The following is a 24994-nucleotide window of genomic DNA, read 5'->3' on the forward strand; positions in this document are numbered from 1 at the left end:
CCGCGGGGAGGGCGTTCGGACGACATCGCGTGACTTGGTGCCGTTTTCAGGCGCGCTTTCCACGTGAAAAACGGGCTGCCCGTAAGTTCGCTGGCCTTCGAGGATTGCGTAAACACATTGTACATTGCCCGGAGGGCGGGGGGAAAGCAAATTTTCTCTCCTCCAAGAACACTGTTCCGGTGTTTTTACTCTCCCCTTCGCCGTTTCCGACCGTGCTCTTGCCATGCCCGTCTATCGCGTAACGCAGATTATTTGTTTTCTTTTATTATGGGGGTTTTCCCGTTGGAGAGCAGGAACTAAAAGGGTCCAAAGCAATTGCTCCCGCCTTTTCGGATGTGTTCGTTGTGTGTGTGTGTTTGTGTGGGTGGTGCGGGTGTTTTACGTCAAACACTTTCGCGATAAAAGGTACGTTTGTTCACGTACTCACATAATTTCTCATCCCTTGCACATTAGGGCAAGCAGGAAACAAAACACGACAGTGTTGTGAAGAGAAATATGTTACATTACCTGGAATTCATGAAAATGTAGTTTCGTTTCCAACGCTTCGTAGTTTTTATATTATTAAAGCAATCTATAGGTTTGTGTAGTAATTGAAACAAAATACTAAATAATATTAATAGTGAATGATATGAAATACAACATCCTTTAGGTATCTGCACTATATTATTATACCTGCTTAGCTTCATCTGGTACCATGATGATTAACTTTTGCATGTATTAAACGTCAAGCAAAATATTTCAAAATGGCAGAACTGTACGTTCTAATTGATTCGTTTGTTAAGTTATTTTGTATAAGTTGTTTTTATTTGTTCATTAATAATTAATTTCCCTAGAGTTGTTCAACAATCAAGGATTACGGGCTGTATCGTTCGGTGTCATTCTCATGACATGACTAGCTCACTGGAGTGTGGCGAGTCTAAATCGCCCTCCCCCCTCCTCTCTTCTCCTTAAGCCCTTAAGAACGACTCTTCTCAAATGATTCATTAAACACAACATACTTGGTAACGATTTGAAAAACGCATTTAAAATGTAACATATGCATTTCAGCATGGCGATCCATGAACTGCCTGCAGTGTAACATGGTTTTTTTTATCAGTATTCGATTTGAATTGTAATGGATCTTGACTACATCTTCCTAAGAGCTTGAGATTATTGAAAAAATCCCTTTATTAAGCTGTAAAACCATCATCTTATGTTCCTTCGTTGGCCCACCGTGCCTCTTTTGTTGAGCACATCGGGTGAAGTATTGAAACTTGCAATCGATGACAGCTATTGGCATAATATCATCGTGCACACGAACGGAACCAGCTCGTCAAACGTTTCCCGTGTGCCACTCGTTTGCCGCACGCAAGAAAATGGAAAAACTCCCTCCGCGAGTAACACATTGCTTGTCTCGTGCGACCGGGGGAGGGATCGGTTCGGATCGGACGTTTCGAAGCTTGTAACTGAATTCACCATTTCGTTTCGCCTTAAAACAAAAGCGCCCACCGAAAAGGTTACCTCTTGGTGGGTGGTGTGTCGCAGTCGTCGATTATGCTGATGACAAATGATTACATTTAAATGGAGAGATAAAACGGGCCCCGGGAAATGGGAAAGGGCTGCACGCAAACACCAACACACACACACCCAAGGAAGGTCAAACAAATATCAAAGTAAATCACACATTGTGATTAGGTGGCGGTTTTGCGATGCAATTTTGGATGATGGTGGCGTTTTTGTGGTTTGTTACATTGGGCAGCAATTGCGCGAGCGCGTCACACACCTTTGCCGTTGAAGCGTATCGTGCAGGTGTCTGTTTTTTCGCTGGTCGTCCCATGGCCACACCAATAAAGCCTTGATTACAAGTGCGCAAATATTGACAACGATGACGACAAGGTACAAATGGCCGTTATCATTGGAACCCTTGCTTAGACATGGTTGATGGGTGGATCGAATCGTTCCTTAGGAATGATTTTGCGGGTTTTACTAGCAACAATACATCCGAGTGTATCGAGTGTAGCAATAATGAACCTTCTCTTTTGTAGAAATATCCATTCAACGTCTCATGTGGACAACCCCTATCCCTCAGGGCGTAGAACTTTAAAAATCTTGACGAAAGCAACTGATTAGAAATTCAATCTGAGGCAGAGCTAGATTTCTTCTTCGAATTAATCATACTTTTTATTGCATCCGATCCTTCCAGACACTGTGTCGGCTTGAAGACGAGTGGCCTCATCTTTTCTGGCCCTTCTCCAACCTTCTAAGTGTGCTAATTTGTAAACCTGTTTGCAACCAAACCCGCGAAGAAGCGACCAATGTAATTTAATACAAACTTGTGCTACACTGTAAAAATGGTTCCTCTTTTGCTACAAAGCATGGTGACGAACGGTGTGCGATTCGTATATCCGAGGGTGTACATGTAGGAACAGTAAAAAGAAACCAGGTGTCCACTTTCATTTTGGGGTTATTTTAATTTCGTCTGGTAACGTCACCAACGGAACTGGTTTAATCGATCGATGTTGTTCCTGTTGCTATGGTCTCGTGGCAGCTTCGAACTAAAATTCGGGACGTACTTCATTCTCCACGCCAATTTTGTCATGAGGTTAATTGTTTCAAACGATGTAGAAACTTTGCTTTGCTCGTTTCGTTTTTTTGGAAATATCATTTAACACGCTCACTCAAAATTTTACCCAAAAAATAAATACCACTGTGGGATAGCTGTATGAGTGCGGGCATTTTCATTGCCATGTAATAAAGTTCATCAAAGCCTCTCGCTCAGTTTGTTACATCAACAAAACAGATCGATTTTTTGGAGGAAAGCAGAAATATAGCTGAACGTTTAAAATGAGTCCCTTCCACTGCGCTGCTTGCGGTAGGCTTTATCTACCTTCTGACTTTTATTGTATCCCGCGCTAGCTGAATGAATTAATTCGTTCGAACAACCAATCGATTGCAAAGCAGCGCAACATAAAACATAACATTCGCGGTCCTGCGTGTGTAAGTGTGTGCTGTTGTTCCAGCATTTGACACACACCTGACATAAAATCCGGCCCACTGGACATGGAGCGGCTGTGAACGATGCTGTTTGTTCGTTCGGTCGCAGCTTTTGCCTCGTATCGATGGTGTTTGTCGGGATTTTCGTGTATGGTTTTTTATGCAGTGTCGTAACGTGTATCGTGCCCGGTCCCGCGGCGACATGTCACCCGATTGATCCGAAATCGTTAAATATGTTAATTATTACGAATGGAAGAAGGTTTTGTGTGACGTTAAATTTTATAGCCGTTACGGGAAAAGTTGCGATTATGGTTGTTATTTAACAATATATGGAAAATGTGTTGTTGATACTAATAAAATATGTCGGTTATTAGTTCATTGTTAAAGATAACTGAAGAAAGCAGGGAATAGCATGATGCAGTTGTTCAGTTGATTCGTTAGATTGTATTTCTAACGTTCTAAAATGCTTGAATGGAAAAAAAAGATCGTATTTCGACTGTATGTCATTAGTTGGTTAGAAGTTATTGCCGAATATCCCAATTTATTCGCAACATTCAACCCTTCCAGGCCTTACATTATGGTGATCCTGTAACCGAACATATGGGAGATGTTAAAATAGAGCTGTCGTTAAGCGCACGACCGAACAACACGGTCCGGTTAGGGATCAAATCTCGATCGTGCCATCCGATGAAGTTGTATTGTGTTTAATACACTTACCAGCGAAGACAGCTTTTATTTAGAATGTGTGAGATAGAATTTCAACTTATCGGATCCTTATCCTGAGATGGACGACTGACTATCAATCGCCTGATGTTATTTATCCCCCCCGGGCAACAACAACCCACCCCCAAACTCTTTTTCCCTCCTTTCACATTTTTGTTGTTCACCGTGATAATGAAGTGCGTGCTTGTGCATCTTATTGACCCACATATCGGTTGGGTTTGCGATACTTTGGTTTTTGTGCAATCGAATTTTCGGAGGCATCTCTCCATGAAGGAAGGCAACACACACACACACAAGGAACCCTACATGCGGCATACCACGCCACTCAATCCAAAAATGCGCCCAAGTAAACTCTAAACAAAGCGCAATTCGTTAGGTTTTTGCCGCCGTTTTTCTCCTCGCGGATCGTTCGATTTGATCGATCACATAACACGTTCTGTGTAGCGTGGTGTTTATGTGGGAGAGAAGGGAGTTTTGTTGTTGTTGCCTGGGAGGGATGTATAAACCGTACCGTTCGGTGGTTTTCGGAGCTGTAAGGATCGGTGGGCGAATGCGAATTTTGCACAACACAACAACAAAAAAGTTCGATTGGTATGTGAAGTCTCGCAAGTTTTGTTTGCTATTTACCGTTGGCGTAATGCTGTTTACTTGCGAGCGGAGTTTTGTACAAGGGGGGGAGGAATATGTGTTGCTTTGTTGCCGGTTCAACGGCAAACGAAGAAGGTTTTTGGTTTGTGGCCACTACTACTATGTTGCGATCGCATCGGCTGCGAATGAAAATGTTTCTCGTGTGCTTTGTGTGTGTGTGTTTTTTGCATAGTGGCGCGTCTTTTTATGTTTATTTACTTTTACAAAATGACGTGACCCTTCACATCTCACATTTCACCACAGCCATTGAATAAGCATTGAAAGGATTCTTATGAAGTGGTGAAGTCATGCATGCCATCCACTGTTGTTTTGATAACTTTTACTTTTGTTAATTTGATGTAAATGATTGAAGTATAAAATCTCTTCCTGCAAACCTTCAACAATCCATCCCAAGCCCAATCCGTGATGTTTGGAGCTAAAAACCACCAACAGCTGTGCGAATTTCTTCATTACCTTGAAGAGTGCCTGCCGCACCGGCAGAGGGTTTCGGTATTTATGTATGGTATTCGCAACGAACCAAGCGGCGGCCAAACACGACACACCTCCACCGCTAGTTGAAGTCAAGGACGTGTATTGGAAAACCATTAAATGCGCGCCACCACTCAATCGTTCTCCTTATTTGCCGATTTGTCCCCCTGCGGGAGAGCCGGTTCGTTGTAAATGGTTGGATGGTTTTGACACACTTACGTTGGCTGGTTTATCAAACAGAAAGTTTTCCCTTCTGCTGTGTGTGTGGACCCCCAGTTGGGCAAGTCGAAGTCGGCAGCATATTCCAGCTGTCCATATTCATCCTATCAAAGTTATCCAAAGCAAACCAAAGTGTATGATGCACGTAATGTATGCACAACTCGCTTGATCCTCGGCAAGGGTTTTTGCGGTGTTTGCAAAAATGCTCCCTATTTCAGGTGGGAGCGAGAGAAATGTGAATTGGGCAAAACATATTTAACCTTCGTTTTGCTTAACTTATGTATTTTTCTTCGATCTCATCGTAATGTTAATTATTTTCACATTAATCTATGTTTCCGTTTTGTTAACAAGAAACGCGTTTTGTACAACTATCAATCGGTTTCATTCATTCGGATCTGTTTGTTTTGACGGGTTTTTGGATCGCTCGCCCTGGAGCGTCTTCGGCAAGAAACGAGACAGACAACTTTCACTTGGTCGATTCCGTTCCGATCCAAACCCGAAGTGGTGGGAATTGTTAATTTGAGTGTCGATTCGATTCGGCATTTGGGGGGCCGTCTCTTGTTTCGGTGGTCAACCCCCCCCCCCCCCCCACACACACACACACTGTTACGATCAAAATCTCGGCGCGTAAATGTAGATCATACCAACCACCAACTCCTCCTACCGTGCCATTTGCAGCGATGGGCCTTGCTGTTAGGTAATCGATGAAATTTCTTCTACACGGATACGGTTGGTGCCTCGGGAGGCCTTCGCTTCTGTCCCACTAGCCTCGAACGGGTCGAAAAATTGCGGATATGCATTAGAAATACGCCGAAGTGTGTGGTAGGAATGGTATTATCTAATCAACCAGAAGGAGCGAAAGAGGGAGAGCTGAAAGCTTGAGAAGCACGATGGAGAGCAGCCCGGGGAACTTGTTACAAACAGGTTCCGAAATTGGACGATCGAAAATTATAAAACCATTCGGCCGTAGCAGACATCTGGCCAGTGCAACAGAAACAATTCATTTTTAAGAAAGTATTTTTCGGATAGTTCCCCGCCCCGAAAGACAAAGCATCTTCACAGTTGCTGGAATGCGTTCCAGTTTTGTTCGAACGCATGTATGACCTCGACCGCAAATCGCTACCACAACACGGGGCGGGGTGGGAGAATTTCCTTTCCATAGCAGAAAGTGGTGCGGTCAACGCGATATGTAATTGCCACCCGATCATCCATGCTTTCGGTGTCGGCGAGCGTCGTGAGTGACATAACGGCGTCGAGTGTCAATCCACTTACTTGCGCTTGCGACCACACCGTCAATCGTGCCCATTTTAATGTCGCAAATCGCGATGGACCAGTTTTGTTTACCTTTGCTGGTGCGGGACGGTTGCTTCACGGGTGGTTTTGTTTACATTCCGGCGTGGACGCATATGATCATATCCTTGCGCGGTTCGGACGATCTGCGCGATCTGCTCAAAATGCTTTCTTAATGATTTGTTTATTTTATGACAGACATATTGAAAGTTACAATATAAGGTCTAGGACTTTAACTGAACACAATTCGATTATTTTCGGATTTTGTTTTGAGTCCGTCAAGGCAGCTTTGAGGCCTAAAACGGCTTAAAAACAATCATGGGAAGTTCTGATCTGACTGATTCCTCTGAAACTGTAACTCTAGGTTAGCAAAAACATGTTTTACAATGTTGATATCATCTAGCTGTTATATGTATAACACTATTCTGATAATATCTGATGCGCTGTCATTATTTGCGATTGCAATCAGTGATGATTATTTTGTGATATCATCTGAAAATCCCCAATTCATGAAGATCAAATGATCAGATTGGGTGTTTAATTCCAGAAGTTCTTGGCAAATTCTATAATTATTCGCGATTTTTTAATAAATTGATGCTACAAAGTAAAGCTTTGTGCAATTGACATTGGCTTTACTATATTTGATACAAAATTCTGCTTCCTGACTGCAACTGCAAACGATTCAAAGCAAGAAGGCGAATTTTCTGCAACAAATAATATCTCAAATCTAGAGCAGCCCGCGCGCATCCTCGAGTAAAATCTGTTGTAAAAAAAAGAATGTTGTTATCTTTGCACCGGTCCCCAACCAGGTCATCCCATGCCGAGATCGCAGCTCCGCTGTTGGGCGAAGCGAAGGGGAGCGGTGGAAGTTGAAAATGCGAGTGACTGACGCAACACCGGGCACACAAAATCATGGGTGCGCACGGTTGCCATTCGTAACCGTTGTGCACTTGGTACCAGCGGGGGAACGCCGTGACATGTCCGCGGCGAAGAAAAGCTATATGCCGCGAGGAGCTTCCCTCCTTTTCGTCGTTTCCACTTTCGCGCGAACCAACCGCGCGATCGATCGGTGTCAAAAGATATTTCGTAAGTCACTGTACCCACCGTCATAACGATCACCACCACATGAAACCGAGCCTTTCACCGAAGAAACCCAACGTTTTGTGCGTTGGGCCTGTGGGCAATCATTACTTCGTCTCTCGAGCGGCGTGTGCCGCTGCTTCGCCGAGAGTGTGGATGTTGAACCATGGTTTGCAAAACTTGCCCGCGCGCAATTTCGCCTGTTCAACCGAATGCGCTGGCCAGAACAAACTGGACTCCTGGCAAACTTAGACAAATTGCTGATGATGGGACACATTGCTAAAAATGAGAGCTTTAACATTATGCTTAAGTATGGGAACTTATCATCCTCTTAGGTTTGTTTCAGCTAAATCTGCTGTGAAATGCGAAATGTACGTGCAGCTGTTAAATCGTTCCAGATAATGATCTTGTTCCCAGCGTTGCAGTGTGTACTATAGACATACTTCACGCTGTTCCTGTGTGGCACCTGTCAAACTTGCACCAAAAACGACAATTTTCCATTGTGAGTGTGTGTGTGTATTATTTTCCCACCATTGTCTTACTTGTTTGTGGTTTTTTGTTGTTGCTTTATTGAAGCATTAAAAACGCAAGCAAAATCGGTCGGGGGGGAGCACGCGTTGCGACACAGCTAGTGGGATAATGACGGCGCGCTATCGATCCGAGCGCGTTATCACATTTGGGACTGATCTGTCAAACTCTTCGCCCCACACACAACGCCTTTAAGCGTTATTTAGCGTCCGTAAACCCGGGTGTCTCGGGCGTGCGGTCACGCTTGTAATGCGTTACCGCACGTGTGTCGAATTGAGTGGTTGCCACTTGCCCGCGCAGCAATGAAATGATGTGATAACGGTCATACTTGTTTTACTGCCCTTGTGCACCGTGGGGCGCGGTGGTGTGTGATTGAGAAATGGAAAGCAAATTGGCAAGCAGCAAGATAATTACTTTTCACCATCATGTTCTTCACGTTCTTTGCGATCTTATCGCGAACGCATCTTTACGGGCGTACGTTCAGGAGATGTTCTCGAGGTTTTCATGGGTTGATTTTATGATAATGGTAAGAAAACAGCAAATGTTATCAACCTTATTTCGCTTCTTCTGATTAGCGTGATCTTGTCGTCATGGTCGTCATCGCGCACCCAGGTCATAATCGCATCGTTTTGCTTCGCATTCATTAGCGCACTTAATCGGATTACACAACAAAAGCGCGACCTGTTGCGTTTTCCAGATGCTAATGATCGGTCCATTTTCCCAAGCTATGATAAGCACTGGGGAGGAAGTGGAATGGGGCTTATTGGGTTGTGTTGTTACAGTGTCACGTGGTTCGTTAAATTATTATCTCTGTAACTGATAATACGGCTAATGAGCAGCTTTCTTCCTGACCGTCCACGAGGGTTTGTTTGTCTAAAGCTTTCCTTCATTTCGAATTTGTGGACTAAAAGGTTGTTGATGTTTTCTAAGCATGTCATTACAATAGGATATTGAACTGGTTAAAACAATTATTTTTAACACCGTTTAGACAAAACATCGATTCAGAATATTTAAACATTTGACACGTGACCCCGATATCGGCGGCATTTAAATGATGCAACCTGCGTTCTGTGCCCGTCCACCCATTAGCGTCCCAATTAATTCGCACGTTACCGAGTCGCTAATTAATACTTTATCGTACGATTGGAAGCGTTTTGTTAAAGCGTTTGTACGGCTCGGTGGCATTCGTTATCGGACTGACATTTGACCTTTTTTTTTTGTGCGTCACCAGAGAAAATGCGTGAGTGTGTGGTAAGCGCAATGTGACGAGTGTGCCGTCAACGGTTTTGACGTTCAGGGTGGTGTGCCATGGCCACTTTCACACACACGCACACAGGCATTCCACTTGCTTCGGTTATGCAAATGGGAAAATGTTAATTTCAAAACGAGTCGAACGAGAAGAGGTGGGTTCATGAACGAATTTCGCAGAAGAAAGTTGTTTGTCATTTGTGAAGAGTAATGAAAAAGTGTGTGTGTGTGTGTTTTTTGTATTCCAGAAGGAAGTTCGAATTTATTATAATAACAATAATGAAGTAGGCAGTTCTATGAAGAAAGACCATATTGCGTGCTGAAATGGGATTTATTCTCGCCGCGAACAAGTATAGTGGTTTAGCAAACTCAGTGTCAATACAATGGAAACCTCTGAGGGTTAGGGAACTTGAAAGTGGTTCTCTTTTTTCAGCCAGTTTTTGCGACCGTCATCAAGAATAAGCAATCTAAGACAGATGCTATCTTAATAGTTGTGACGTCGGACGAATTTATTGCTAAAAAAGAGAATTTAATTAGTGTTGAGGGTGACTCTGAGTCAGATTGAATGAATCTGAATGAACGAATCTTAATCTCTATTTAAAAGATTCATGAATCCTCTAAGATTCATTTTACTACCTACAGCTAGCCCCTAGTTGCCAAAAATGAGTTCAATGAGTATTCCGCTTAAGGCCACCCTCACCTTCACCCTCACCCTCATCTCAGCCCTCACCCTTCGGCGCATTAGAAAATTCCATTCGGCTCTTCTCAAAAGATTCATTAACTTCAAAGATTCAATTAAAAGTAAATTTAATGAATGTAAGAAATTCTTATTGTTGATGTTACAGTAAGAGATACTCATGGCAACAAATCTTTCTTCATTCATATGACTTGAATTCCGACATGATCTCATGTACAACGTGTAAATAAAGCAAAGAAGGAACCAGAAATATGGTCTTCGCCATAGCTAAGGGTATCTTGTGGAGATATAATGCCAAGGAAATTTAATAACAATTAATAAGAAATGCTATTACTGTGTCTAAGAGTCCCTGGTCCAGAAGAGATTGGAACAACAATGTTGTAAACTCCTATAATTATCCTAAATAAAAGAGCATTAAAATACCTTCACAGCCACTGAAACAAACCCCTATTATTGCAAAAAATGATTAAAATTGCCCCAAACGACTGTGCCCAATATCTGATGTAAAGGGTATCTGCACCAAAGAACACCACTCCACTAGTAAAAGTTTTCCGCTTAAAGTTAACGCGGTACGCTTCACGCATCGCGAATGCTTATCGAGTGAATGGGCGAAAGTTTGCACTCTCTGCAGAACGAGACAAACGCCGCGTAAAACAATGCGTTTCATCCGCGAACGGATGTTTGGATGAGTTTGGAAAGAAAAACAATTAAAATGGAATTAAACCTCCAATGTGCGTGTCGTTTAGTTCAATCGTTCGAAGCGGATTGCATCCTCCAGCACTGGCATGGTTTGATCTGGCCAACAGAAATGTTTTGCCAATAAGCGTTACACAACTTCTGGGGTAATCCACTTGGAATTCCGCGAAAGTCACGGCAGCGAGGAAAATCTGTCTGGGACGAATTTGTATTGCGTCGGTGATAAGGATCCGCCAAGGATGTTACTGTTTCTGGCATGCCGGTACCGGCATCTGTGTCATGATTGTTGTCAGCAGAGGAGGGTGTATGTTGGGAAGCGGGTGGTGTTTCCTACTCCGGTGCTTTATCTAGCAGCTTAAAACAAGTATTGCTGTTCCGTTTGTTCGTCGATAAGACCAGCGCCATATTCGTGGGAACTACCAACGTCCGGGTGCCCCCGCACATCCAGACGACGACATGTGCCGGGTTGCGCGCGCATTTTTCCATCCCAATCGATTCGTCCTTCATGGTTGCTCCTTTTTTTTCTCGCAATTTTCAAAGCTTTCGGGGTTGGAACGATCCCACACACAAACTCGCAACCCTTACCGCAAGCGAGAGAAAGGGAGAGAGAGAGACGTCTTAGCGCCACAGTCAAAAGAATAACATCCCGGACAACTGCTGCATGCGATTGTGTGTGGGCAGCTACGTGTTCGCAGGGTGTACCCACGTGTTTAAGTCCAAATTTCGAGACCGAATCGTCCAGCCAAACGGAATGGTCGTTCCGCCGGCCCTGCATACAACCCTTGGGATAATATCCGGTTTTGTTGCGGGTGTTGCTGCTTTGCTTGCCGTTTCTGGACGGTGCACTGGATGTTGGACATGTTTTTTTTCGGTTTCGGTTATGTTTGCTTCTTCGTCTACTCTCTACCTCCCTGTGACGGATGGGGTGGGGACACCGACCTCCATTGGAATGCCGTTTTTATGTAACCGTTCCGAAAAGGTGTCTGCATACCGGTGTCTGATGCTTTTGGGTGTAACCGGAAAGTGGGAACTTTTCCCTGTTAAGGGAGTTTTCGATAAAGTCTTTCGATGGGCCAAAGGCCAACTCGCTCGAAGTGATCGGATGTGTTGATAAAGGTTGCTCGAAGGTTGACTTATTGTTTGAATACCAACCGAGAATTGGTACGTTGTGGCGGAAGAACTAATATTCACCGCAAGGAAGTGGTTACTAGTGAACGCAATAGGAGTATCCGGCCATATCCGTTTACTTTTGGAAACCTTAATGTGAAGGTCACGTGTACTGAAGCAATATTTCTTAGTCATCGTTGCACTCTTGCTAGAATTCTTAAAATTTTCAGTTGCGAATGAGAAACTTTTAATGAAATCATGATAAAATCCATCATGAGTAAGCTGGAACGTGCGATAATGAAGAAACGTATTCCTTAATTCTAGACTATAAAATAGTCTTTATCTCGCAATACGGGACGGAGTATGTATCATTAGCAGGTGCTATCGTTTCATTATAGGCCTTAAAGAACTCGTCATATGTAGAAAATGAATAAGACACATTACTAATTTTGCTTGCACTTTCAGACAACAAAAAAAAGTTTGAGAACCGAATGACTTACATCACTCCATAAAGCAACTAAAGCATAAAATAAAATATGAGCATTTTGAGGGAAAATGTTCATATTTTATTCGTGTTTCGCTTGATTTTGCTTAGAAAAAAAAAACCTTTCTTCACTCACTATTCTGTTTGAACAAAAGCTTTATAAGAAACCGATTGTTGTAGAAGCGATTAAAATTTAAAAGAAGGTCCTCAATGTGCTGCAACATTGTAGCCGTTTCTACAATGGCGCAGATGCTTGATCTGGAGATGTTTACAGGGTTCGCAGTTAAACGATTTCGTTGTTTTGTGTCATTTGTGTCTTTAAAAGTGTAATTTACTTTAAAAATTCCCGAACTTTCCGGGATTTGAGGTGTATTGTGTTATCGTTCTGTCATTTTTTATATTATCGCTATGGCCTTATCTGGCCTTTACTTTGATGACGAGTTTACTTTCTCTTATTAATTACTTTAAAAACGTGAAAATTCATGTGCTTTTGGTGTAAATTAAAGTACAGTCAATTTCGCGCGTTACGCGAATAATGCGTGCTAGAGAAATTCACGTAACTCTAGTGTTCGCGTAAGTCGAATTCCCTTTATAATATTGTTTATATTTCGTATTCTGGGATCGAAAACTTACGGAGCACATAGATAATTGATATTTAATCGTTAATTTCGACAATGAGTGTAAAATTTTGCCAGAAATATTTTTTTCAATAGTGAAATGCAACGTATTTGTGGAGAAATTTGAAATTGGACAAATAAAAAATTGAATTCTACATACAAAATTACACGAACTGTTAAAACTTTGAGATTCACATATGTCGAATTCGCGTCACTCGAGTGTCGCGTAACTTTGGTTATGACTGGTTTAATAAGTGTGAAAAGAACTTTACATTCCTCGGAACTGAGCAAACTGTAGAACTTCAAACCCTGCACTATCGCTTTCACGAGACGAGCACCAGTTGGCTGCTTGTAATCAAAGTGGAGGCCACTTCTACATCGATATCGGGGTGGGTGAGCGAACACTGGCGAGAAAGCAAATGCCGCCGCTGCACACAATTCATAAGCGTGAGCCTTCGGCTCTCAAGGTCAAGATTTCTTTTCTTCCGTTCCTTCTCGTCCCTTTGCCGCTCTTTTTTTGTTCCTTCCGGGCTATCACTTTCTCTGGGCGATTTTTCAAGGTAACCATCCGAGAAGTGTCGCCGCTTTCTTCGGTTAAGGGTGCGTTCTTATGGACGTACATAACAACGCAGATGGGTGTTTGTTTTTACGATGGGTGGTGTGCGCCTTGCTGCTCGTTGGTTGGTCCCGATGGGAAGTGGCAGTTCCGACATTTGGCGCAGGACCGCACAGGGTGGCTGTTGTGATGTTTATGAATGGAAGTAGAACATCATAGAGAGGAACAAACATGCTTGCTTCCACCGTTTCATCCGCGTACCGCCCACCTAACTGCCGGTGCTGCGGATGACAATATGAATCATGTGAATGGATGTGTCAGTTCGGTGCTGCAGTAGCTGTGTTAACTCTCCATTTCCTGTCCCACAACCGCCGCATACGGTGCGGGCAAATTTGCTATGACCTTGGTGGAGTCGCGATGTCGCGCTTGGAGTGTGCTCCTTGCGAATGGTTCCCTTTGCTCTCGTGTTAGTAGCCCCGTTGCTGGGTGGTTTAGTGTTGCTGCTCGTCCGCTTAAGCTGTTCACCATCCTCCAAAACCCACCCCGGGCCAATCGCGTGTTACTGGTTCGCATCATCGTGCCACGTTTCGGACAGGCTTTTACCTCATGCGTGATAATTCCCGATAACCGGTAAGGGACCGACGCACAGATAAGGTTTCTCCCCTTGCGTGCACCCCGGGGGGAGGAGGGGAAGAGAAAGAACTTGCCGATTGATTCACGCCCAGCTGGTGTGATATGGGTGGTGAAATTCGCTTATCGGCATTGTTGTTCATCCACCCAATTTTCGGTGTCCGGTAACTAAACCGGTTCCGTCTGTGACTGTGGGAGATAGATTAGGCACCGGGGCGGGTTTGATACTCTGAATTGAATTTTGAGGGTGAAATGTTTCAATCGAAACAAAACCAGATAGGAGCGAAATTTGTTTGTCTGGGAATTTAATGTTGCACACCTGCCTGATAACCTTATCGGTCAAGACAAGTATTAATCGGATAAGTTTAAGCTTGCAGTAAAACAAAAAAAAACTCATCATAAACTGGTAATTAGAGTCTGCTTCGTAGTCGATTATTTGTTTTCATTTTGGTATTTAAGCAACGATTATCCATTGAACAGAATTATTCATTCGATGTGGGAAAACCTTTACTTCTTCACTCTATGGAACGTGTTGTTGGCAATCGTATTGATTTTTCTTCCCCTATTTGCAGGGCAATGTGTTGTGATTTTAATGTGCCTTGAACTACCCTCGCCTCACCCGTAATGGGTTTGAACTGAATTCAATTATTCATACTGAAAAACTGTACTCGGCCCAAGCGACCAACCGCACCACTGACACACACACGACGGAACCGGCGACTACCGCCATCAGAGGACCGTTTTATTATTCATTGGCCTAAAGCACACACAGAAAAGCAAGAACCACATGAACGACGAACCACTCATTTTCTCTTCCCGTATTTTTTATTCTGTTTTAGATTCGAACTGCGAGGGCTGCTAGCGATATGGAACACACTACTGGCAATGTTCAGCATAATGGGGGCCTGCCGGACAGCGCCCGAGCTGGTACACGTTCTGCGACATTACGGTCTTTTCCATTCCGTTTGCGTTCCAAGGTAAGTAGTGCGGTAGTCCGGTGTTCATCTTCATCATCTCGCATATCTCGCGTGTTCATCATCTTGTAGGAGGAAAACATAGGTAAAACATTGTGGCTGTGTGTGAAGCCGAAAAAAAAACCCCGTATGGTTAGCCGGCGAGGGAAAAAGTTGATCAAACCCAAACAACCCAACCTAATCTGACCTTGATTTGTTTGCGCGCTGCTTGAGCTGTTGGGACGGGACAGAATGCCGAAACCGTCTTATCTCTGTAAGGTGGTGTGACTGGTTGCGGACACGACCTTGTGACCAGTGGTGGAACTTCGTCAAAACAAGGCCCCGGTGAAAGCAGATCGTTCGATGCTTTCATTCTTGTTTGGATGGTAGACACTGGATCTTTTGGTGCCATGGGTGAGATGATAAGAAGGAACCCCAAAAGCGGATCCCATGATGGAACCGGATTTTTCGAGCTTGTTTCATTCAATTTGACCTTGGAGCACTGATTGATAATGTTTGTTTTCTTTTTAGTGTGTGGTTGTTTGTACATGGGAGCACAAAATCTGGCTGAAGAAGGAAGACTTTCTTCGTGGAGAAGGATTTTGGCACACACACGCGATAACCTGCTTGACACGCGGATCAACCAATAAAGTTGATTTACGAGTTGAGGGCAAATGCTGCACGTTACTTTGACCTTCCGTCCTAGCGACAGCGAATAAAAAAGCGTTGCACCGTTCGGGGTTTCACTGATGCCTCTTTCTTTGCGCGTTTTTGTTAATTTCCGGGATCTGTATTATCTTTTCGGCTTGAAGATTTTGTTTAATAGGTTATATTTCTCTGTTCGTTAAATATTGCGTAACTAGAGAGAGAGAGACTTATTTCATTAAGACTTCATTACCATTAGCTGCTTAAGATGAGCTTTGATCTACGAGCTTTCGGACCCGAATGTCGAAGCACTAACATCTCTACCCTGCCATTATGTAACTTAATGACAGCAATGGGACACATTGGTTCTTGGCCAGAACCGAGAAGTTGCTGCCGCTGTAAAATGGGTTCCCTCGATAGCGATTAATTAATCGCAAGCTAATGATAAATAATGTGTCCGTTTTTAGTGACGCATAAAGCAGCTTGTTAAGGCACCGATAATTGTTCCGGTACCACTATCAGGGATGAACAGCAAGTACTTCAGCGACCGAATGGCCCTTTAAAGGTGAGATAATAAACTGGCTGCGACGTTTGTTACGCGGCCTGGAAGCTTCCAGGCGGTGTGCTCCCAGGGTGCGCGAGCGTATGTGTGATGAAATTAATGGGAAATTCGCAACGATTTCGTCAGTTTATATGTTCTGTGTGCGTTGAAAGTGGGTAATCGCGCTTGTTTGTTGTTGGTTTTTACTTTACGTGACACGTGGCCGGTTACGAAGCGGGATCATAGAATTAATTCATCTGGAAACGAGATAAATCATCGAATCATGCAGCATTAAAATTAATAAATACCCAATCGGAGATCAGACATTTCCACGTTGCTCCAGTTTTGGTGGCAGCACTGAAACGACCCACCGCTGCACACTTAATCGAGGGTTTTGTAAATGCAGTCGCGATTAACGTAGCGTATCGGGCGTTTGAAAGCAAGTAACAAGTAACGAATTGCAACAACTTTGTTTTTTTTTTGTTTTGGTTTTGGCTTTGTTCGTTAGTGTGCGTATGTTTAATGTGATTGCTCGTGTTTTGAGAAAAAAAGCAATTGCAAATATAAAAAAAAAGTTAACATCACGGTTCGATTACGTCAAATGTTGATGACGAGCTGGGCCACAAAAAGCTGTCTTATGGATCACAAAAATTCAACGTAAAACATAAAAAAAATCAATATTTCCTTTCGTCGTCCTTCATCTCATGGCCACCAGGGTTGTGCCCGTTGCTGATCTTCAGTGGGGTTTTCCGATTGATGTTGTGTTGCTTGCCCAAAATTGAAACCAAAGAATCTTGACGATCTTTGTGCTGTGTGTTGTGTATAGTCGTTGATTGGAAATTTTCAATTTCTAGCTTTTGAACTCTCAAAAGCGCAGATACGCTAGACTTGGTTTAGCCTCTCAGTAGAGCGTGTGGTTTTATAATCGTCCACCTTCCCCGTGCAGCCTAATCCACCCTTTCGACTTGCGCGACTGGCGGTGTGTGATGATGATCATCTTCCAAAAAGCCCCCAAAATGTGCGTCTCGATTCATTAGCGTTATGTCATTCGGGTGTGTGCTCTTTTTATTCCCTCGCCCCGTTGTATTCGACAGTCGTCTTCGCGGGTCATGACCGAAATCCATAACTGCAGACCACAACAGCCACCAGCCACGGAGACAAAGAAAAAGCATCGTGTCTGGGCGCATATTTACACTTGTGCTTTTCTTAACGCTCTTCCACAAAAATGGGAGGGAGGGGATGTTTTCTTTCATTCCCGGCATAAGCTGCTATTTGCAAAACTGCGTGATGCTTACGGGTAATAAACGGTGTGCAACGAGTGACCTCAAAAGTAAAAAATAAATAAAAAAGATCACATTTGTTTAAGCATGATGATTTACACGAGCGCGCCACGGACGCCGTTTCTTGCAATATCCGGTTTTTTTTGGGTGGAAAAACCAGCCCCAATAACATAACATTGGATGGAATGAAGCATTAAGCAAAATGTGTGTTTACCAGCCTGTTTGACTCGGGCGGCATAAGATGACACGATGTATGTTTCGCGGGTTTTATGTAGTGTTGCTGTTGCGTGCTTACAAGACGAAAGTGAAAATGTGTGCGAACTTGAGCGCACAAGCCGCGTATGCTTTTTTGTGTCGATTGTGCGTATATTAATTGTTTCTCTTCTTTCTCGGTGCAGAAAAACATTCACGCATACTCTTCGTGCAAGATTTTGAACAGTTTAAAGGGTAGTTAACTCTGGTGCTCTTTTCGAAATGTCGCACAATTTTGTGAATCATACCCATTCGATCATCATATTACGTAAGATGCGTTAAAGTGTGACACATTTCCCTTGGCGAAGTTTAAACAGAAGATCCTCTTATATGCGTACAGAAGGAGCTGCTCATCAAGAGGCGAATGAAGCTGCAAAGCTCAAAGTCTCTATAAAACCAATAAACAACAACAGGAGCTTCTCTCTCTCTCTCTCTCTCTCTTTCTCTCTCTTTGCTAGCAGTTATTCGGCAACAGCCATTAAATCTGAATTGATTTGTTTATGAATCAATCACTCATCGTGCAGTAAAATGCCGGAATTTGGTCGGCCATATTAGCATTATAAAAAGTTAAACCTTTTTGTATGATAATTTCATTACCGGACCGTTGTCAGCAGAAATGATATAACTTAATATGGTAATGGTTATAACTCCGGAAGTAGTTTTTGCGTGAAGGTTCGAGAGTAAAGCACGATCAAGATTTAGCTTTTGATCATCACTGCACGAGTGAGGCGCAGCTCGCGTGTTGATCATTGAAGCGAGAAATGTATAAGTTTCGTGTAAATACTTACTTTAATACACGTGCAATGGTGCATGACTAGAATGTGTTTTAATTTTTTATCATCACAGAGTTTATATGGGGTTAGAATTCTCACTTAACAATATTCATTCTAAGCTTTCGATAAAAATAATAATTAAATTGCACTCATAGTTGAATGATCAGAAATCATTTTTAAAATTTCATTGAATCAGTATAACTTTTTCATTGTTACATCTGTTAGTTAAACTTTTTTATTGAATTAAAAAAAAATACAAATATCCGTAGAGTTATGTTCCGGACTTTAATGCGGCTAATCAACTTTGCCGCCCTATTTTCAACACCGCTCGTGCTAAATTTTGAACAATTCATTTAAGGCATTTTCTGTATCCCGACCATGCTCGGTTGTTGTATAACTTAGTATCTTATTAATTAAAGTTTAGTTTGCACATTAATGCTGCAATTTTAAATTTTGGTGTATCTTTATAGGCTTCCAGTTTTGTTAATTAAACCGGTCTTTAATCGAAACAAATTGAATTGTGAAACACAAATCAATAATGTGATCGATAACCACTTGAACTCACACAACATTTTGTTGATTGGTAATTGCATCGTTAAAATCACCACACGCTCATTCATATGCGCGCTGACCTGGTAAACCCTGCAATGGCACACTCCTAGCCGCATCTCGAGTTAGCCAAACAGCGACCGGGCTAGTGCCGAACGAGTTGCACGTTTTCGCTTACTAGGTCAGAGGCCGGTCAGTGCACTCGGCGAGTAGACTAATTAAATTTCCGCGTCTCCTCGTACACGGGTGCAGACGGTGGCGCTTGCGGGGGGGATGGTGGTTTCTACTGCTCCACTTGAAGGTCCTGATAGGCGCTGGAACACAGCGCACCACCGTAAAAGTGATACATCCGTTATTTAAGTGTCACTAAAAAGGGGAAGTCCAGGGTGTCTGTGTCAGCATGTGTGCATGGCGCTAACTCTTTACTTTACTAGTGTGTTATATACATCTCTCTTCCTCGTAATTGTTACGAGTTGGGGTTAAGCATAAAGGTTAAGAGGAGCGTTTTTTGGCAAAGGATGAAGTGAGGGATTTTTTGTTGTAGAGATTAAAAAGTTGCAAACTGAACCACATTAAACCACTCGTGACCATTAAAAATGCGTTTGTCGGTGGGCTGTAGCTGGCTTTTTCCCTTCTCCTCGCATAAAATGTGTGTGTGAGGTTGACAGAGGGAAGAGGGTGGTCAGTTGGGCGATAAAACTCCCCCCCCCCTCCCCCTTGTTTCCATTCACCCTCCTCCCTTACCTTTCTTATCGCATTTAAACGCACGCAATCACAACTAAACCCGAGACAGCTTCATTGCGCACTCGGTTCGTTGTTGATTTATAAATTAATCATGGTATGTGCGGTGGCCTGATGACGGTTGCATCGTTGCAATTCCCCGCGCCCCGCATTGTTGCTCTTCCGTGCCCCCAAAAGTGGGAAACATTATAATGCTCCCTGAGATCAAGATCTAGGTGTGTGATACCGGGGGAACCCATTTTTTTTTTTACTATGAAGCTCACGTCTACCGCGTCCCGAAGGTGAAGGTAGTGGAAAATTTTTTGGTTTGCAATTATTAACAGTATCTGGATCAATGATTTTCCATCTGCATCTAAGTAATTTAACGTTTGCTGAGAGTGTGATTAGATGTGCTCATATGTGAAGACACGTGGAGAGTGAGCTCTGGTGTGAAAAAGGGTAACTCGAACGCGATCTGTAATTACTGATCGATGTGCAAACCAGCTACCCGATTTACAACACGGCTTGTTACACTGGAGACACCGTTTCAAGTAAAGGAAGCTGTTGCAATAAGCCATCTTGCCATGTATCTTTATCTCTCTCTGGGTATTCTAGGTTAGTGGAGGAAAGGGAATGGACACACACACACACACACACAGGTTAGGTAGGTGTTTGCTAAGACAGCGAACGATCAGCTGGAGGCACACTTACGAAGATAGTCATTAGAAAAACGGAGAACCACTCTTGCATGGGGAGTGCGCCTACCCGTGGTTTGATCAGCGCCGCAAGGGCTCGTCGGGTCAGGGAAATGAACCCTAGCAGTACTGTTTGTATACTTGTCGCTTTGCACAATTTCTTCCCTTCTGTTGCGATCAGCTGTGAGCGATCGGTGGAGGGGGCCCCCGTGCCAGAAGGTCACCCGGACGAGAGTTGATCTGGTCGATGACCAGCTGCATTGGTTGCACGCGTGTACTATCCGTGTCTGTTGAAATACGTATGGCACTTTGCGTAATGTGACGATCGTGTGAATGGACGAAATGAACGGAAAATGAAGCAAGTAAAGTTGACGTTTCTTCACATCAAAGAAAGGAGATTACCGTAGGAAGTGTGATTGGGGTAGTGCTTCGTCCTTTTCAAGGACACCACGAAAGGTACTGGTGAAGGGATTCAAGCAAAGGTGGTTTCCCCATCAGATTACTCTCGCGTTGATGAGATTTCTGTACACTGGTTGAACAACCACAACAAAAAAGAAAAAAAAAACCCCGAAGAAAAAGTGAAAGGAATCGCTTCATCTTTGTGCGAGACTTTGCAGCACCCATCGTGTAGTATAATTGCTGGTTGGATGGAAATAATTCAGCGAATTAATTTCGAAAGCTGAACGTGCCGACTATTTCATCGTCGCAATCAATCTCTGGTAGCTCCACTTGAGCATCGCACCCAAAACCCAAGCCCAATAACAAGCAATCCTTCCATCTTGAAGCGGAACGGGAACCATTTTGCAGTCAAAAATGTTTCGTTTGGCGCAAACATTAATATCGCTTTCCGTGGGAGACGTTTTTGGGCGAATTGGAACAGTAGCGTAGGTAGAGTGTATAGCGAGATAAAAAAATTAACAAATAGACTTGGTACTTTGCTGGAATTGGTTGCACTTTTTCTCATCTAGAGACTAAATTTAGCCCGCTGCTACCGTATTGATTTTTCACATTTTTTAAGCACCATTTTTCGTGTTTAAACGAAGAATAAAATGAATAAGGATGCCTTCGCTGACAAGCAAATGGTTCGTTTCGCATCTCACTGTAGATATGTTCCAAATATCGGATTAGCGTCTTGTAATCTTTTCGTTTTTGTACCATTTTGACGCAATTTACCAACAGTTCCGCTTAATGATGTTTATTTTGATGACACCACGTCTACGCATTTGGTTTTTTCCAAAAAAAATTCCAATAAATTTCTTCTTCAATTATTTGTATCTCAAACAATCGCTATTGCTGCCTCCCGTTGCTGGACGTCTGGACCGATGGTAGACGTACGAGTGGAAGCTTTTTTTTTCCAACGATACGTCACATCCATCCGGTCTTGTTTTGACGTCAATGCGTTCATTAGAGTGTGTAAACGTTCCGATCGCGTAATTTTGCTCGTCCACCACCCGTTTGAGATCGAATGACAAAAAAAGACGGTATTCTGGTCAATAGATAGCTTGCAAGTTGTATTAATTTAACAACAAAATATCTCATTACTACGTCGCTTTTCGCGTAAGACGATCTCAGCAAATACACCAGCGGACGGCAATGTATAATGCATACGGTTGTGTTTGGGTCTAAGGTTGGCTTGCCATAGAGTCGGTAATTGTTTATGGATGCGAGATTTGTGGCCAGGTGACCAGGTCGGGGGTGGGTCGGTTATTCATATTACATCGTATCAACCGCCCATCATTAAGGGCTATCAGGTGTCTATTGATCCTAATGAACTGTTGGATAAATAATTTAAGACCATCGTTAATTTGTTTCTTGTTTTCTTTTTTTGCTTTAGAAATTTGATCTTTCCTCCTGGGGTTTTACAAATAGGGCACAGAAGTATACTTGAGTTTGTGACGTTAGGAGCGGAACTTGACTGATATATACATTGGGACATGATATTTGCACAAAATATGGTTCAGATTGCACTGGATTTTACCCTTTTTCATGTCACTGATAAGATATAAGATTAACTATATTTCGTGTGTGCTATTCAGAACCCACACACTTCATAATTCCCCCAAAACTCATTTTTTTAGTGATATCTCGTTTTTCTCTTTTCTCGTTAATATGGTAAAATATTTGCCATCTGCTACTTATTTTACTGTATTAGTGAAATATTATTGCTTCATCGTGCACACAATCTAAACAACTAAACTGTTGTACACCAAATATTGATCTAGTTTCGCCTAGCGATCGTGGACCTACTGAAGGACACCATGCTTTATGTTTTGATAGTGACAAATTTCGTTTCACATCTTCGTTTCGTTTCGTTCTTACACCCAGCAGAGCAAGGTTTATTCGAGTATATAGAACAGACCCTTCGTCACCTTAGTAAACCCCCGTTTTCCAAACGCATATCTTCTTCATCAAATACGATTGCCAACGAATCAAACAGTATGGCTAAAACGGAATGCAACAGCACCTTCTAGTCTAAATATAGCTCGCTCGCGTAAGAAAACAATACGGAAAGCAAATAAGTTTCCGTACGTCATTTCGTGCTGGCAAAACCGTTCTGTGCCTGCCTGTTGCGATTAATCAGGTCTCTCACGCGGTGTTGTAGCTGGTTGACTGATTCATTTTTTGTTTGTATCTTGACCATCAAGTTGGTGACGACAACATTGATGTGTGGAAATGGAGCTGTGGAAGTTGCCAGACTTGTTGGACCTAGTTTATTGCTACTAGACGGACGGCTTGGCGTGACATTGGGGGTAGTCTGATGCCGCCAAGTAGTAGACAGCCATTAGCACCGTTCACCAGCCATCTGTATGTAGATTGGTTCAATCTGAGACGTGCGCGCTGAGAGGATCGGTAGTACATACTTAATTTCGTTTCCCATTTACTTCCTGGGGTGCCATAGAGGGCAGTATGAAAGCCGCGTGGGTGCGTTAATTAATCATCCAATTGGGCAGGGGAATGCTTGACCGGGGAGCCCATTTCATTCCGGGGGTTTTCGTTCTCTGTTGTGGTTCCAATATCCTTTAAGTTGCGTTTTGTTTTGCCCACCATAAGAAGTGTATGACGCCGGTCGTATTAAAATTGATTTCTGTTTTCTCTCTCTCTCTCTCTCTCTTACTCACTCGGTCTGGTGGGGATCTGGTGTGTTCTCATTACAGCTTTATTGAACACGACCGTGTCAGTGGTTTCTGGACATGGTTGTTCGTGCTGTCAAAGCTACCGGAACTGGGCGACACGGTGTTCATCGTGCTGCGGAAGCAACCGCTCATCTTCCTGCACTGGTACCACCACATCACGGTGCTGATGTACTCGTGGTTCTCCTACACCGAGTATACCGCCTCCGCCCGGTGGTTCATCGTGATGAACTACTGCGTCCATTCGGTCATGTACTCGTACTACGCGCTGCGTGCCCTCAACTTTAAGCCACCGCGCTCGATCGCGATGCTGATCACGACGCTGCAGCTCACGCAGATGGTGGTGGGCTGTGCGATCAACATCTGGGCGCACGGTTTCCTGCAGACGGCCGGCAAAAACTCGTGCAACATCTCCGAGATGAACATCAAGCTGTCGATCGCGATGTACTTTAGCTACTTCGTGCTGTTTGCCCGCTTCTTCTACAAGACCTACCTCTCCACGAATGCGCGCAAGGGCAAACGGCCGATCCAGGTGACCGCTTCGTCGACCGCCACCAACGGGCAGTACGGCATCGATAGCCGCAACCTGATCGGCAAATCGGACGTCCAGTCGCTGCTGGCCGGACAGAATAACAACAAGATCAAGGCACAGTAAGCTCCACGCTTCCAAGCTCGGACAGACCAAGCCGTCTCCAAAACACTTCTTCTCCATCGCAAGCGGTCAGGAGCCTCTTCTTCTTTTAACTGCTCTTGCGGTAGTATGCAGCCGGGCGTTGTGGCATCGCAATACTTTATATTTCCCCTGCATTCCGTTTCAAACTGGCATTGACGGTGGTGAGGATATAAGACCGATCTGGAGCACAATTCCACTGGCACACGTGCGCGTGTGTCGATACTCAGGTGACAGGACTCTTGCCACCGTGTTCCAGCTAGGATAGTAATTAAAAAAAAAAACACACACACAATCGTTTGGTGGCTGCAAAGCTGCCACCTACTGTTACTGCTGCTACTGGTTGCTGCTACTACATGGCGTTATAATTTTCCACCCATTAATCGCCTGCAAAGTTTCAATCGAACATCAACTCTTGCAAAGGCAGACAGACAACATAGCGGACGGACAAAAGCACACATAAAACGATAATGTAAATTCCAAAAAAGTGTAAAACATTACTTGTTGGAAGGAAAACAAACGCAATAGGATAAAACTTTTAGCATTCCTGGTAAAAAGAACGTTAAAAAGTTAAGAACGAAAGTGAACAAATTTAGGTGCAAATTTTACTGGAGGCGGTTTAGTTTAGTTTAGTTTGGTTTGTTCTTTTGCACACAACAACACCATATGCACACTAATGAAACAAAGAAAGAGAAACACAAAAGTCAACGATAGGAAGTAGCAAAAGCAATACTTCTCGGCAAACAGAATCCTTAAGAATAAAGATCGAACAATATGTTATAGAGCAGGGGGTAAGAGAAATACATACAAAACTGACGATG

At 43.3% G+C, this 24994-nt stretch overlaps 1 protein-coding gene across 1 annotated transcript in view; it reads left to right on the forward strand.

Annotated features, from left to right (window-relative positions):
* The window catches only part of LOC128716357 (elongation of very long chain fatty acids protein 6), a 32230-nt gene extending 8072 nt beyond the window's left edge, over positions 1 to 24158 (forward strand). The window contains exons 2-3 of the mRNA XM_053811277.1: positions 14804 to 14941; positions 23528 to 24158. Of these exons, the coding sequence (XP_053667252.1) occupies positions 14804 to 14941; positions 23528 to 24158 (769 nt within the window). The remainder of the gene's footprint in view (positions 1 to 14803; positions 14942 to 23527) is intronic.
* The last annotated feature ends 836 nt before the right edge of the window (positions 24159 to 24994 follow it).

This window comes from Anopheles marshallii, chromosome 3 (assembly GCF_943734725.1).
Source record: "Anopheles marshallii chromosome 3, idAnoMarsDA_429_01, whole genome shotgun sequence".
Classification (NCBI taxonomy): domain Eukaryota; kingdom Metazoa; phylum Arthropoda; class Insecta; order Diptera; family Culicidae; genus Anopheles; species Anopheles marshallii.